This window comes from Zasmidium cellare (assembly GCF_010093935.1).
Source record: "Zasmidium cellare ATCC 36951 unplaced genomic scaffold M409scaffold_2, whole genome shotgun sequence".
Taxonomy (NCBI): domain Eukaryota; kingdom Fungi; phylum Ascomycota; class Dothideomycetes; order Mycosphaerellales; family Mycosphaerellaceae; genus Zasmidium; species Zasmidium cellare.
The window spans coordinates 1,653,248-1,664,631 of NW_022986946.1; the positions used below are offsets into that span (position 1 = coordinate 1,653,248).

General features: G+C 51.4%; 6 protein-coding genes across 6 annotated transcripts; 2 read left to right on the forward strand and 4 right to left on the reverse strand.

Moving 5' to 3' along the window:
* Positions 1-1,032: 1,032 nt before the first annotated feature.
* M409DRAFT_17216 (uncharacterized protein) lies at positions 1,033-1,518 on the forward strand (the record flags this gene model as incomplete). The annotated part of the gene is made up of 1 exon (XM_033803962.1): positions 1,033-1,518. The coding sequence occupies one exon, from the start codon at positions 1,033-1,035 to the stop codon at positions 1,516-1,518; it is 486 nt and encodes a 161-aa protein (XP_033674162.1).
* An 82-nt stretch (positions 1,519-1,600) lies between these two features.
* Positions 1,601-2,871, reverse strand: M409DRAFT_62829 (uncharacterized protein; the record flags this gene model as incomplete). Its single annotated transcript, XM_033815325.1, has 2 exons — positions 1,601-2,651; positions 2,849-2,871. The coding sequence occupies 2 exons, from the start codon at positions 2,869-2,871 to the stop codon at positions 1,601-1,603; spliced, it is 1,074 nt and encodes a 357-aa protein (XP_033674163.1).
* A 315-nt stretch (positions 2,872-3,186) lies between these two features.
* On the reverse strand, positions 3,187-5,004 carry M409DRAFT_62830 (uncharacterized protein; the record flags this gene model as incomplete). Its single annotated transcript, XM_033815326.1, has 4 exons — positions 3,187-3,521; positions 3,571-4,159; positions 4,214-4,605; positions 4,677-5,004. The coding sequence occupies 4 exons, from the start codon at positions 5,002-5,004 to the stop codon at positions 3,187-3,189; spliced, it is 1,644 nt and encodes a 547-aa protein (XP_033674164.1).
* Positions 5,005-5,996: 992 nt separating this feature from the next.
* M409DRAFT_49742 (uncharacterized protein) lies at positions 5,997-6,928 on the reverse strand (the record flags this gene model as incomplete). Its single annotated transcript, XM_033811331.1, has 2 exons — positions 5,997-6,743; positions 6,872-6,928. 2 exons carry the CDS (start codon positions 6,926-6,928, stop codon positions 5,997-5,999), a joined length of 804 nt encoding a protein of 267 aa, XP_033674165.1.
* A 694-nt stretch (positions 6,929-7,622) lies between these two features.
* On the forward strand, positions 7,623-8,705 carry M409DRAFT_49743 (uncharacterized protein; the record flags this gene model as incomplete). Its single annotated transcript, XM_033811332.1, has 1 exon — positions 7,623-8,705. One exon carries the CDS (start codon positions 7,623-7,625, stop codon positions 8,703-8,705), a length of 1,083 nt encoding a protein of 360 aa, XP_033674166.1.
* Positions 8,706-9,815: 1,110 nt separating this feature from the next.
* Positions 9,816-11,362, reverse strand: M409DRAFT_49744 (uncharacterized protein; the record flags this gene model as incomplete). Its single annotated transcript, XM_033811333.1, has 2 exons — positions 9,816-10,407; positions 10,464-11,362. The coding sequence occupies 2 exons, from the start codon at positions 11,360-11,362 to the stop codon at positions 9,816-9,818; spliced, it is 1,491 nt and encodes a 496-aa protein (XP_033674167.1).
* Positions 11,363-11,384: the final 22 nt, after the last annotated feature.

An 11,384-nucleotide genomic window follows, 5' to 3' on the forward strand; every position in this document is an offset into this window, starting at 1 on the left:
TTCTGGCCCCGGTACGAAGATTGTTCGGGAGCCCTTCAGGGGGAACAGAGCTGCATATCGTTCGTCTGGCCCAAGCACTTGACATTTGCTTGAACGGCACTACTGCACCCCGATTGAAACATTTGCTCTTCTGGATCCTTGTAGTTGGTGGTTTAGAGGCACACACAGTTGGTGTGTGTACAACGTGGTACACTGCGCGTCTGTCGGAATACTGTGCTGCCGTTGGTGCAACGCAGCATCGGCAAGTTCTAATGATGGTGGAGGGTATCAAATCGCATTTCTGGTGGATCAAGGAGGTCTTTGATCCTTGTGCTGCTGTGCTGGTGGACAGCGTCGCTGTTTTCTTGGATGTCGGGGAAGTGTCGGAACCTCATTGTGACGACAGATTGACTCCTTGGGTCGCCAGGCAAGACTGACAACAGAATAGTTGCGATATGCACATCCTTCTTGGACTTTCGGCAGCACACTCGGACGTCACGAGCAAGCTGATAGGAATGGTCCAATGGATACTAGCACGATGCACGATGCGTCTTCCGTTCTTAACTGTGCCAGAGGAGTTACTGCGCACGTATGCCCGACGTGTGGCCCAGTTTACACATTACCTTGTTGACAGCTGATGTGGCATACTTGTCAGCGCCGGTCTTTAGACTCTCGAAACCTTGCCAGCTTGTCAATTGAAAACCCAGTAATGCAATTTTTGCAAAAGGCTGGACCGCGAGCCCGTAATGAAATTGCCATAGCTCCACATCATTATCTGATGAAATGGCATGGCCAACAGCAAGATTAGGTGAAAGCTGACTTGGGTGCTGTCAGATTTGAGGTAGTTCGCCCATTCAACAAGCCTCGCTATCGAAGACAGTAGGGTAGCATAGTATAGGACGTACTTCAGCGCTCACGCACACCTACAAAAGGAAGCATCTTTCAACGCCGCCCAAACACTGACACTGAGACAACATCATATCGCCGACACACAACATTGCACGACAAGTACAGGTTTCGGCCCGAACCTCGCCAACAATCAGGACTGCCACTATGCCTGACCGCACAATTACTATTGGAGGGCTCATGCGACAGTCTCGTGAAAGCATGGAATCACTCATTGAGCGCGACATCAACTTCTTCTCCTACAGCGACCCCAAGGCTCGTCTGGCTGCTATCAAGGAAATTTTCGCCCCCGGCATCATCTGGTCTGACTTCGACGGCAGTACACACTACGGCCAAGATGGCGTCTTGGACCGTTCTTGTGTTCTTCTGGGCGTGGCAATCACTCTTGGACTGTTCTTACTGAGAAGGCGATCGAGTAGTCGACGAACACCTGCACAAGCGACCGTTGAACATGATACAATGAACACTCATCATTCAACCCCAGCTGAGGCGGCTTCACCCGACACGACCAGCAGTCCTGACAAGAAACTTGAAGCTCTGCCTTTTGAAGCTTCATCGCAGAGAGAAGTGGTAGAGTTGCCTGGACGTGAGATTGGAATACCGGTAGATGTGGAGAGGCGGGACCAGAGTTGATGTTGAGCGCGACCATTACAGACTTCAAGTCTACGGAACCAGACGTACCGCATGCACTATAACCTTAGGACAGGACTAATTCTCACTTTGCCAGGTGTTCCTTCAACCACATAGCCGCTTCGAGTATCCTTGCTTTCCCAGCTGCGGTGTCGTCCCATAGTCCAAGCCCAGGATGCCAACAGTGTCTAACTTCATCTACTGTCACATCGGGATCTTGTCGGTCCTCGGACCTTGAAGTCTCGTTTCTCGCCGGCCCAGGTTTCCGCTGTCTCTCGAAGCTCTGTCGCAATTGATGTGCGAGCTCAATCGCTTGTCCTGACACCACAGCATCAGACCCAGACTCGATTCTGACGTTTGGAAGTCGTAAGCTTAAAGCCTTGCTTGGAAACCTGCGTGATACTCTTCGCTTCTTGACAGATTTCATAGGCTCGGGCTCCACAATGTCCGGCTGAGCACCGAGACCAAGCTGCTCACGCAAAGACTCTTCACGTTCAAAACGTATCAGCTCCTCCATTTCGTCGAGTGGTTGCTCCTCGACGTAGTCAGGCACCTCAAGTTCGGCAGAGCGGAAAAACAGCATCGGCGAAGCAAATGGGTCGAAGTAGTGTGATGGCCTGCGGAATAGTGTCTCTCGATACTGAGCAAGATCGTCCCATGCCAACCCATTAGACGTATGCGCCTTAGACTGAGGCTTGAAAGGCATCCAGTTGCGATCATGCACGGTTGTCCAGTCAACGATGGGGTTGTTAATAGCTGCTGCGACAATGCCTGGTTCGCCGATTCGACATTCGGACAGAGCTAATCCGAGACCAAGAGTGCCTCCAAGTAGCTCCCCACAGATTGCTAGACGACCGACATGCTCTGAGCGACCGGGTCGAGAAATGGCCCGCTTGGGAAGAAGGTTGTTTATAATCCAGTCATAACCGGTGAGCATGTCATGAACAGGAGCCGGAAATTTGTGGTCTTTGCCGCAGCGATAGTTGATTTTCACCAGATGACAGGACAGAGTATCCCGCAATGTCTCTACGTTCGAGGCATCGTGGGCTTCGTTCTGCAGGACTGAGCTGCGGGGAAGGTATACCGCAACGGAGGAACTGTCTGTCTGCGAAGAAGCTTCCTTGGGATGGTAGATCCTATGAGCGGTCAGTGAGTATATCAAAGTGGGCCTGCATCAATAATTACTCGATTGAGATGCTGCCATTGCTTGCAGAAGGAACCTCGATCGTTTCATGGCTTGACCGGCTAAACTTGGAGGTGTGAAATAGGCGGGGCGGCCTCGCATCAGCCACGACGTGTTGGAAGCTTCTGCTTCTCAAACATCTCAGCATACCACACCGCTGTGACACACGGCATCGATGATGTGTCGATGGAGTTGGTGCAGGTGAGGGCGCGTCAGAAGAGGTGAAGTCGCGATCGCGTCGTGCACGGATGTCTTGGCTCTCACACTAGACGCTAGCGCGTTCACTGCTGCACTAATCGTGATCATCGTGCGAATGCATCTTGCCTGAGATCGTGTCAAGCTTTATATATGTTGTGATTCTTCTAGTGCGTTGAGATACAATGAGAAAGCTCGCGTTTGGTCCCTGTCGTTGCGAGACCCAAACATCAAACCCCCACAGACTAGGAGGTGGTGGAGGTCCTGTCAGGAGAAGGACCCTCCTTCAAGCGCTACGACTGCGCAAACTTGCTCCTCTTTCGCAGCCGCTCTCCAAAGAAGAACAAGCCGTAGACCCCAAAACAGCACAACGCAGTGAGTCCTCCAAGCAAACTAACGCCACCATCAATGCCCAAGTTGTTGAACATTGGCGTCGAGAACAGGATCGCTCCCGCTGCCAATGCGGCACGAGCGAAGTTGTTGGCAGCGAACAATGATCCAGCGTAGATTGGGTATGTGAAGGGCAGGTAACTGAACATGCACTGTGTGATGATGAAGATGCCGATCATGCTAACCGCAACGCCGAGGATGCTGGGGAACCAGTGAATGTCTGGTCGAGCGGTCCACGCTGAGACAAGGATTAGTTTTCCAACCGCAGTTCAAGTGACAAGACTCACCGAAGATGAACTGCCCTATTGGAATGAAGAACGTGGCAACCAGTCCTGGTCTTAGAAACAATTCAGGAGGTATGGAGCCCGTTTCCTTCAGTACTTTCGACACCATCTTACTGCCGATGAAGTAGTTGTAGAGACAGAACGACGATGCGGCGATGAGCAAACCCACAAGCACCCCTAAGAATGCCAGACCAGACACACCAGGGCTCCAGTGATAGATGCCCCGGTATACCAGCGGAAAGCTTTCGAAGAACGAGTAGAAGAGGCCGTATATCAGAGCAGTGTAAATGGTTGAGAATAGGACGGCAGGGTCTTTGATATTGATCTCCCAAGGTTTGATCAGCGCATTCCAGAGCACCTGAGACGGCTGAAGGTGTGCCTGTCGTATTTCGCTTTGCGCCCGAAGGTCAATGCGTTTTGTGAGTTTGCGTAAACGGCGAGCGCGACGGAGAAGAATGAGCTCGGAGGACGTGTCAGGGAGCGAAAAGAACATCAGCAACCATGTAGGCCCGCCGAGCCAAAGCAATTCCCAGGTCGACCAACGCCAGGTTTCAGCTTGCACCGCAAAGTTGCCGACGATTGGGCCCAAGGACTAAGTACTGTCAGGGCTGATTACAGTTGGAATGCGATGATTCGGATTGCTTACCGGCCCCAGAGTCGCACAGGCACCCCACAGCACTATGGCATAGGTTATGGAGACTGGGCTATAGATATCTCCCATGCTTGCCCCACCAGTCGCAAGAGCCGGCGAGCCAAAGAAGCCTAACAGGAACCGGAGGACGAGAAGACCGGCAAAGTTGTCCACGAGCGCCGTGGGGACGCACAAGATGACGAACAGGAAAAAGCCAGCCACGTACGGAGGATTGCGTCCACAAGCTGGAATTTCCGAAAGAGGCGAGAAGATCAATGGCCCGATTCCATATCCCAAAACGTACATGGAAAGTCCAAGGGAGGCTACAACGGGGCTGACGTGGAATGTTCTTTCGATATCCGGAATGCTGGAAGTGTAGATTGAGGATCCAATGAACATTGCGAACGCTGTTCGCAAAGGGGGGTGTTAGCAACAGATTACTGCACCAAAAAGCACGACTTGAACCATAGCGACTTACTGTAAAGGACAATGACAAACGTTGTCCACGCTTTCCGTGTTCTGCTCCAATTGTGCGGGTTCTCTGGGTCGTTTTCTGAGTACCAGTCTACAATGACCACATCCTCCTCGTCCTCTTTCGATTTCTGATTGGAATTTTCGTCAACCTCTGAACCATCGTTGTTCTCTTTCTGATCTTCGATGGCGACGTCGCTTGCCTTGCGTCTCGAATAGTCGTACTTTGACGGGAGAACAAAATCCGTGGATTCTTCCAGGTATCTACAGTACCGGGTCGAGGAAACGAGGCGAACGATTTGCCCAAATGTAGAATCGCGCAGGATATCGTTCATGGTGAGCAACAGACTGAGTTCTTGTTGTCAAGCTGCAGTCTTCAGATCATGGGCATTTTATACATGTACCCTTGCTGTCGCTCCTTCAGGCTGCGACTAGCAGAAAGCTTGCTCAAAGCTAGCCTCATACGGAATCCCAAGCGATCTTCTTCATCAGACTGGGTCAATGCCAGAGTCAATCTTTGCGAAGCGGGTGGAGGAGCATAGCTGTCCAGATCAGGGTATGTTCCTCTGCGACCTCCCGGAAGACATGGTGCGATATCTCCGAGTCGTCGCTCGTTGCTGCAAGCCGTGAAGCTTGTCCGATGCCAATCTCACGGCCGATCCATCCCAGGCAATGGCGAGCTTTGTGTCTGTGAGAAGCAGAGACAGAGCGGCAAGTCATTAGTACCCAGAGCGGATGCAGAAGTAGTAGACCTCGAGCGCCCCATCCTTTTGGGATACACGCAGAACTGTGCGAGAGTCCCAATGAGAATGATATCGAGGCAAAAATGCCACGCGCAAGCTGATCGACTACCAGCTGCTCAGAGAAAAGGTCGCCCCCGAGATGCAGCGCAGCCTGACAGCGCATGATGATATGCAGGATCATCAAATACGTTTTACGATATGTATTCCACACGGCGGCCACGTAGACTATCGGCGGGGATTTTGATCAGTGTTGTGAACATGGTCGAATGTGCATAGACTCACCATCGATGTACTCATCTGATTGATTCGGGAGATCCAATCCTGGCACGTGTGGTTGCGAGGTTTCAGGTAGCTTGCACGGCATCCAAGCATCGACCTGCTTTCTCGGCCATGCTGCGAATTCACCCGCCATTACAACAGCATCATTCATCAATTCTGTCGCAGCCGGACTGTCAACCGTATCACGATCTAGTATCTGCATTGATCGTATCCAGATAGAGTGGAATCTCACCAGAACGTTATCGAGGCTAAGGACCGGATCGAACGTCGCAGGAGCACACAGCACGGGCACTGTTGCGTGGCCCTTACCCTTCATCAGTAATGATATCAGTGGATAAGGACATGTTCAATCTCACACTTCGACCCTCAGGCATCAAGATAGGATTCGCCAGCTGGAACAGTCTTGTTCCAGCTTCAAGATTGAAAGGTGCGTTTTCCTGAGAAAGGATCGAGCACACGCCTTTGACGTGGGCAGTTGACGCAGTCGGAGACTGGCCATCATCTCTGACTATCTGGAGTCTTGTCAGCGCCGGCTCTTTCATCACACAGAGATTGAGAGACAATACTTCGTAGATGCCGAGAAGAACACATGTCATCAATGTTTCCACTGTGTTGACAGAAGATTGGCAAGCGACAGTGCGACCAAAGGATTCCAGTAGTGTGACATAGCGATCTTGAGCACTTTCAGCTAGCAGAGCATTGCGGGATCTGTTCGAGACAGCTGCGCTGCCTACAATGACGGCGGCCTGTGCGAGATCTGACTGTTGCCCGGCAGATATCACAATATCTCTCAGGCCGTCAAAGAAACCGCGGGAGACCTTTCGATCTACTGACGCAAGGCAGAAATCATTGAAAAAAGGCTCAAGTGGGCCATCGGACTGTGCTTCACTTCGGCGTGCATCAGGCACCTCGAAGTCCTGTCGTGAAGACCACGAAGGTGTGGTTAGAGCTGGTTTCTGTTCTGATGGAGCCTGATAGGGGCGCAAGAAGAGCGTAAAGTCGTCGATGTATCCAGGACAGGGTCGGCTTGCCTCAGTGCATCGCCTACAAGCCTTCAGATGCTCAGCATGGCGAGGATCGGTTGAGAATGCAACTCACAGGCCGTTCTTGGCCGCACTACGAAGACATGATCATGAGTCCGGTTGTCGTAAACGCGAGACGGAAACCTGCCGACACTCACTCGCTTGTGTCTTGCTTTGCACTCGGCGCATGCGCGAGACGCGCCGTGGTTGACCATTCTGATCAGGCGGCGCCTGCAATCTGATGGCCACGATGGTCACCAGAAACCCAAGCAGTGCGAGCTCTCCAAATCCATTGAGGGAATTGCAAGGTCTCAAAGTGACGTGCTATGAGCAGAGGAACTTTGAAGTAGTGAAAGGAGCAAGTCGAGACTGAGATGTAGCGAAATTATCATTTGCAAGAGACCTTACGCTAAATGTTAATTTCGAAATTAACGGTAATGTGCATTTCCTCAAGCATCGACTTCACGGCTGACAATTACAACCATCGAAACTCTGACCATCATCACGACCGTGTTCTATCTGGATTCTGCTTGCCAGTGAGTAACTCATTCAGCCAGTCTCCAAGTAGGGCTTTCATCGCAGGAGTAGACAGGTAAGGCCTGCCCGAAGAGATGACGCGAATAGAGAGCGCTTTGACTTCTCCTTGGGAGCCGCTGGTCACTTGGACTATGTATCGTGCTACACTAAATGAGTGAGAAGCCACGCGGCTGAATACGATGATGAGCAAGCCTGCAGGCTGATGCTTCCACTTCGTCAAGCAACACATGGAAATCTCCGATATGAAGTCGGCCGACGAGCGGACAACACCAAAGAATTTGCGAAGATGGAGGAAATATCCAGTCACAATGCATGCCCCTATATATCTCAGCAGCCAGCACCATTGAAGCGGTTCATCGCATCCTTCCCACCATGCGAGTAAACACGACTTTCCAGCTCTTGGTTTCCGCCGCTCTGGCCTCCGCTCTGGCACCAGGTCTTCAACTTGCCTACTCGTTGGAGAGGCCAACGCAGGGTATCAGCATATCGGCAGATGGCCGCAAATTTCTATCCCAGCGCTACTCTTTGACAGACCCTCCTCAAGCCGTGGAGCTCATTAACGGGAACACAACTGTTCTCTATCCCAATGTTGCGTGGAACTCTTACAATGCTAGCAACTCCAGCTCAGACCCTCGAAAGACTTTTGTCAGCATCGATGGCGCACGTATTGGACCTGACGGACGGTACTGGTTGGTTGATGGTGGGTCGACCGGGGTCAATGGTTCTACCAAGCTGGTTGGCGTCAACCTGACCACCGATTCGGTTGACAAGATCTACTATCTGAGCAGCATCACGGGCTCGGAGGGAGATATCGATGATGTTCGCTTCAACGCTGCGCAGACGGTCGCGTATCTCAGCGACACATCAGGGGCATTGGTCGTGCTCGATCTAGGTACTGGCAAAGGCGTTCGCGTGCTTGCAGAGGATTCTACGGCTCAAGCGTGGTACCCTATGATGTACAACGGTACCCTTGTTCCTGGGTATGGGCAAGCTGGCAGCACGCTTTCAGTTGGTCTTGATCAGATCGAGGTATCTCCAGATGGGAAGTACCTCTATTACCAGCCCTGCAATGGTGGACTCTACAAGGTGGAAACTGCTTACGTCGACGCAACCCTTACGAATGCTACACTCGCGGGTTCTTTGGGCGACTATGCTGAGCCTGTCACCTTGACACCCAGTACTGGCGGCACTACCATCGATGCGGACGGTAATATCTATGTCAGCGATACGAATTTGCTGGCAATCTGGATGGTCACACCGGAAGGCCGTGCGACAATCTTGGTGCAAGATGAAGCCTTGCTCTGGACCGATTTGATGTGGGTCACATCGGACAAGAAACTTTGGCTACCAGCTTCGCAGATGAGGCCTGGCGGTGACGGCCTCATGGCTTCAGGACCGAACTACATCTTCACCTATCCAATTGATGCTGGACCTTCGCCAATTGACCATGCCTGAACATCAGCCCATCGATCTTGTCGCTGCTACCAATCTGGACCACGAGAAGGTCTCGAGATCTCGTTTTTCTTACACTGAATGGCGAAAGTCGATCATCTTGTTGGCCACAAGCAATTGCTTCTAGTAACACATCTTGGTAGACGGTGGGAGGGTGGGAGTGCCATCTCTGCAGGTCCAATGTAGATACCTTCACGAAGCCGATTCGAGCTGCTGACTCTGCAAATTACATGATCATCGACGTCCCTACAGCAGCTCAAAGCTACTTCGCCTGCGTCTTGATCCGGACCATTTGCATCCCATGTAGACAGCGACTTAGCCTTTAGAACCAATGAACCCTGATTAGAACCGTGAGCAGTCACTAGAAATCCAGTCAAGACACAATTTCGTTCCTCTCGTAATGACTGGAGAGCACACTCAGGTCAGATGTCAAGTTCCAGGGCGCAGGAGAAGACGAGGTTGACCTTGTGGAAGCAAAGCTCGCACAGGCTCATCTAGAGGCTATGGTGCTTAGCAAAGGGTTTGAAGTTCATGGCTCAGAGCTTTGGAGCCGTTGGCCTTCCGAATGGGAGAAATGTTACAGCTACTTATTGAACTCAACAGCAGTACTATCACAATCGGCCACAGATACGTGAAAATTAGGCATCCCGTCCGCTCTGCCATATACAAGCACGTAATCGCCTGATTAGTACTGTAGTGGGTGACCATATGGGAATACCGGGTGCTGAATGTTTTGCATTTTGCATTTTGCTCGTGCGGTGTGGGTCCAAGGCAAGGACCAGAAGCGAGGCCGACGTCACGCCGCCATGAGTCTCTTCGTGCGTCAAAAGCGAGGAAATCAGCTTGAAGGTACTGGTGACGATGCTTAGATATTGACGTTGAAAGGGAGCGAGTGGATCACATGTTTTGGTGGAGGACGAATAAGCTTTTTGGTAAGTGAATGAATTTTGATCGTGGATGCCTGAGGCGGAAATCTTACCAACTTCTGTTGCCACAAGGCACCGATTCAGTTAAATCGGGCTCTCACGCTCATTATATGCTGTGAAACCATATTTAAATTGAGACAAATGATCGAGAACTTTCTTGTAGCACTAAACATACTGACTGCAAAAACTACCAGCCAGGAAAAGAACACTTTAACCTCGTTCCAATCACAATAGCAGCCCCATTCGCATCCTGCCCTTGAATATCCTCAGGTACGCAGTAACGACCAGAATTCCTCCCCTTCTCAGTATGCGACCATCTGCCATAGCCAATGTCCTCACTGTCGAACCCAAAGACCGCCAACCCATCCGCTTGAGCGTCGCCGTATGTGAACTTGAAAGTCCCACAACCGATGCCGCTCTTCTCGACTTTCAGCGTCTTGGGCAGATTGCCTTTGATGGAGAACGAGTCGCCATCTTCCATCGTCAACGAAGAGTCTGTTGTTGAGTCTCTAGTGGCGACGATCGTCTCGTCGCCGTTTTCGTAAACAGAGACTTGAGCAGCAACTTCGTCCTGGTCATCTCCAGTGATGGCGAGAGTGACGTGATACTGCTTGATGTCTGTGCCCTCGTAGTCGAGCTGGTATGCGTTCTGCGTTGTCGCATCGTACGGCCAGGCCAGTTGTCCTGTGCTTTTGCTGTTGGTGACGAGTTTACTCATGTGGAATTGCCGGCCGTCGTTCTTGCAGTTGGCATATGGTGCTTCGCAGAAGGTCAGAGTTCTAGAATGAATGTTAGCCACGCCCCCTTCAAGGTGCTGTTGGTTGTTGATACATACTTCCTCACGTTTTGATGATCAGCATTATTTGGATCAAAAGAATCAAAGTTGAACGCAACGTTGAACTCGTCGTATCGAACAAAGTGCGTCTTTGCTCCCAATCGGAAGTTCTCCCATTTACCGCCCTCAGCATATGGGCCGTGACCTCTTCGGAAGTTCGTCCATGCACGAGCACCGCCCTTGTTGCTCTGTCCAGTGATACATCTCAGAGTATGCTGAGGAGGGTTGGCGGTCTCGTCGAAGGCTGGGTTCTCGAAGGAAGCCATTGGCCATTCGTCCGTCTCCAGGTACTTTTCGGATTCCTCAACTGGATTTGGGTTGAACTGGTAGGTATCCCAGAACTTCTGTCCAAATGGCCAGGTAGTGCACGGGCGTCCGCGACTTGTCGTCACACCAGACTGCAGGCGGTTTGCACTGTCACGGGCACTGTTGCGGCCACCGTCTTGGTACTTGATCGTTGTCGTAACTCCTTTTGCATCCATCAAGCAGTTCTGGTACCAGCAGGCGTTCTGGCAGACTTCAGGCGCTTCCAAACAATCGATTTGCATAGTTCCGCGGAAAGCTGCACGCTTCTCGATGCCGTTGGCTCGTCGCACAAGCGTAGTATCATCGGTGGTACCGACGGGAACATATTGATCGAACTCGCCAGAATCCTCCAGTGAATCGTCAATTTCAGTAAAGTCGGCGTCCATTAGAAGTTGTATTTGGTCCACCGTGTCTTCCAGGTGTACATGCGATGCATATTGTTCTTGCTCGCTCTTGTTGATCGGACGTTCGTTACTGGCTGCTGGGGTGGGGAGCGAGATCAAAGTACCTATAGGGGCGGGCCGACCAAATTGGATAGGTTTAACATCATGAGAAGCCGCCAATGGCAACAAAGCAAGTAGAACGGCAAGCATATTGAAGAGACTGTAAAGAGAC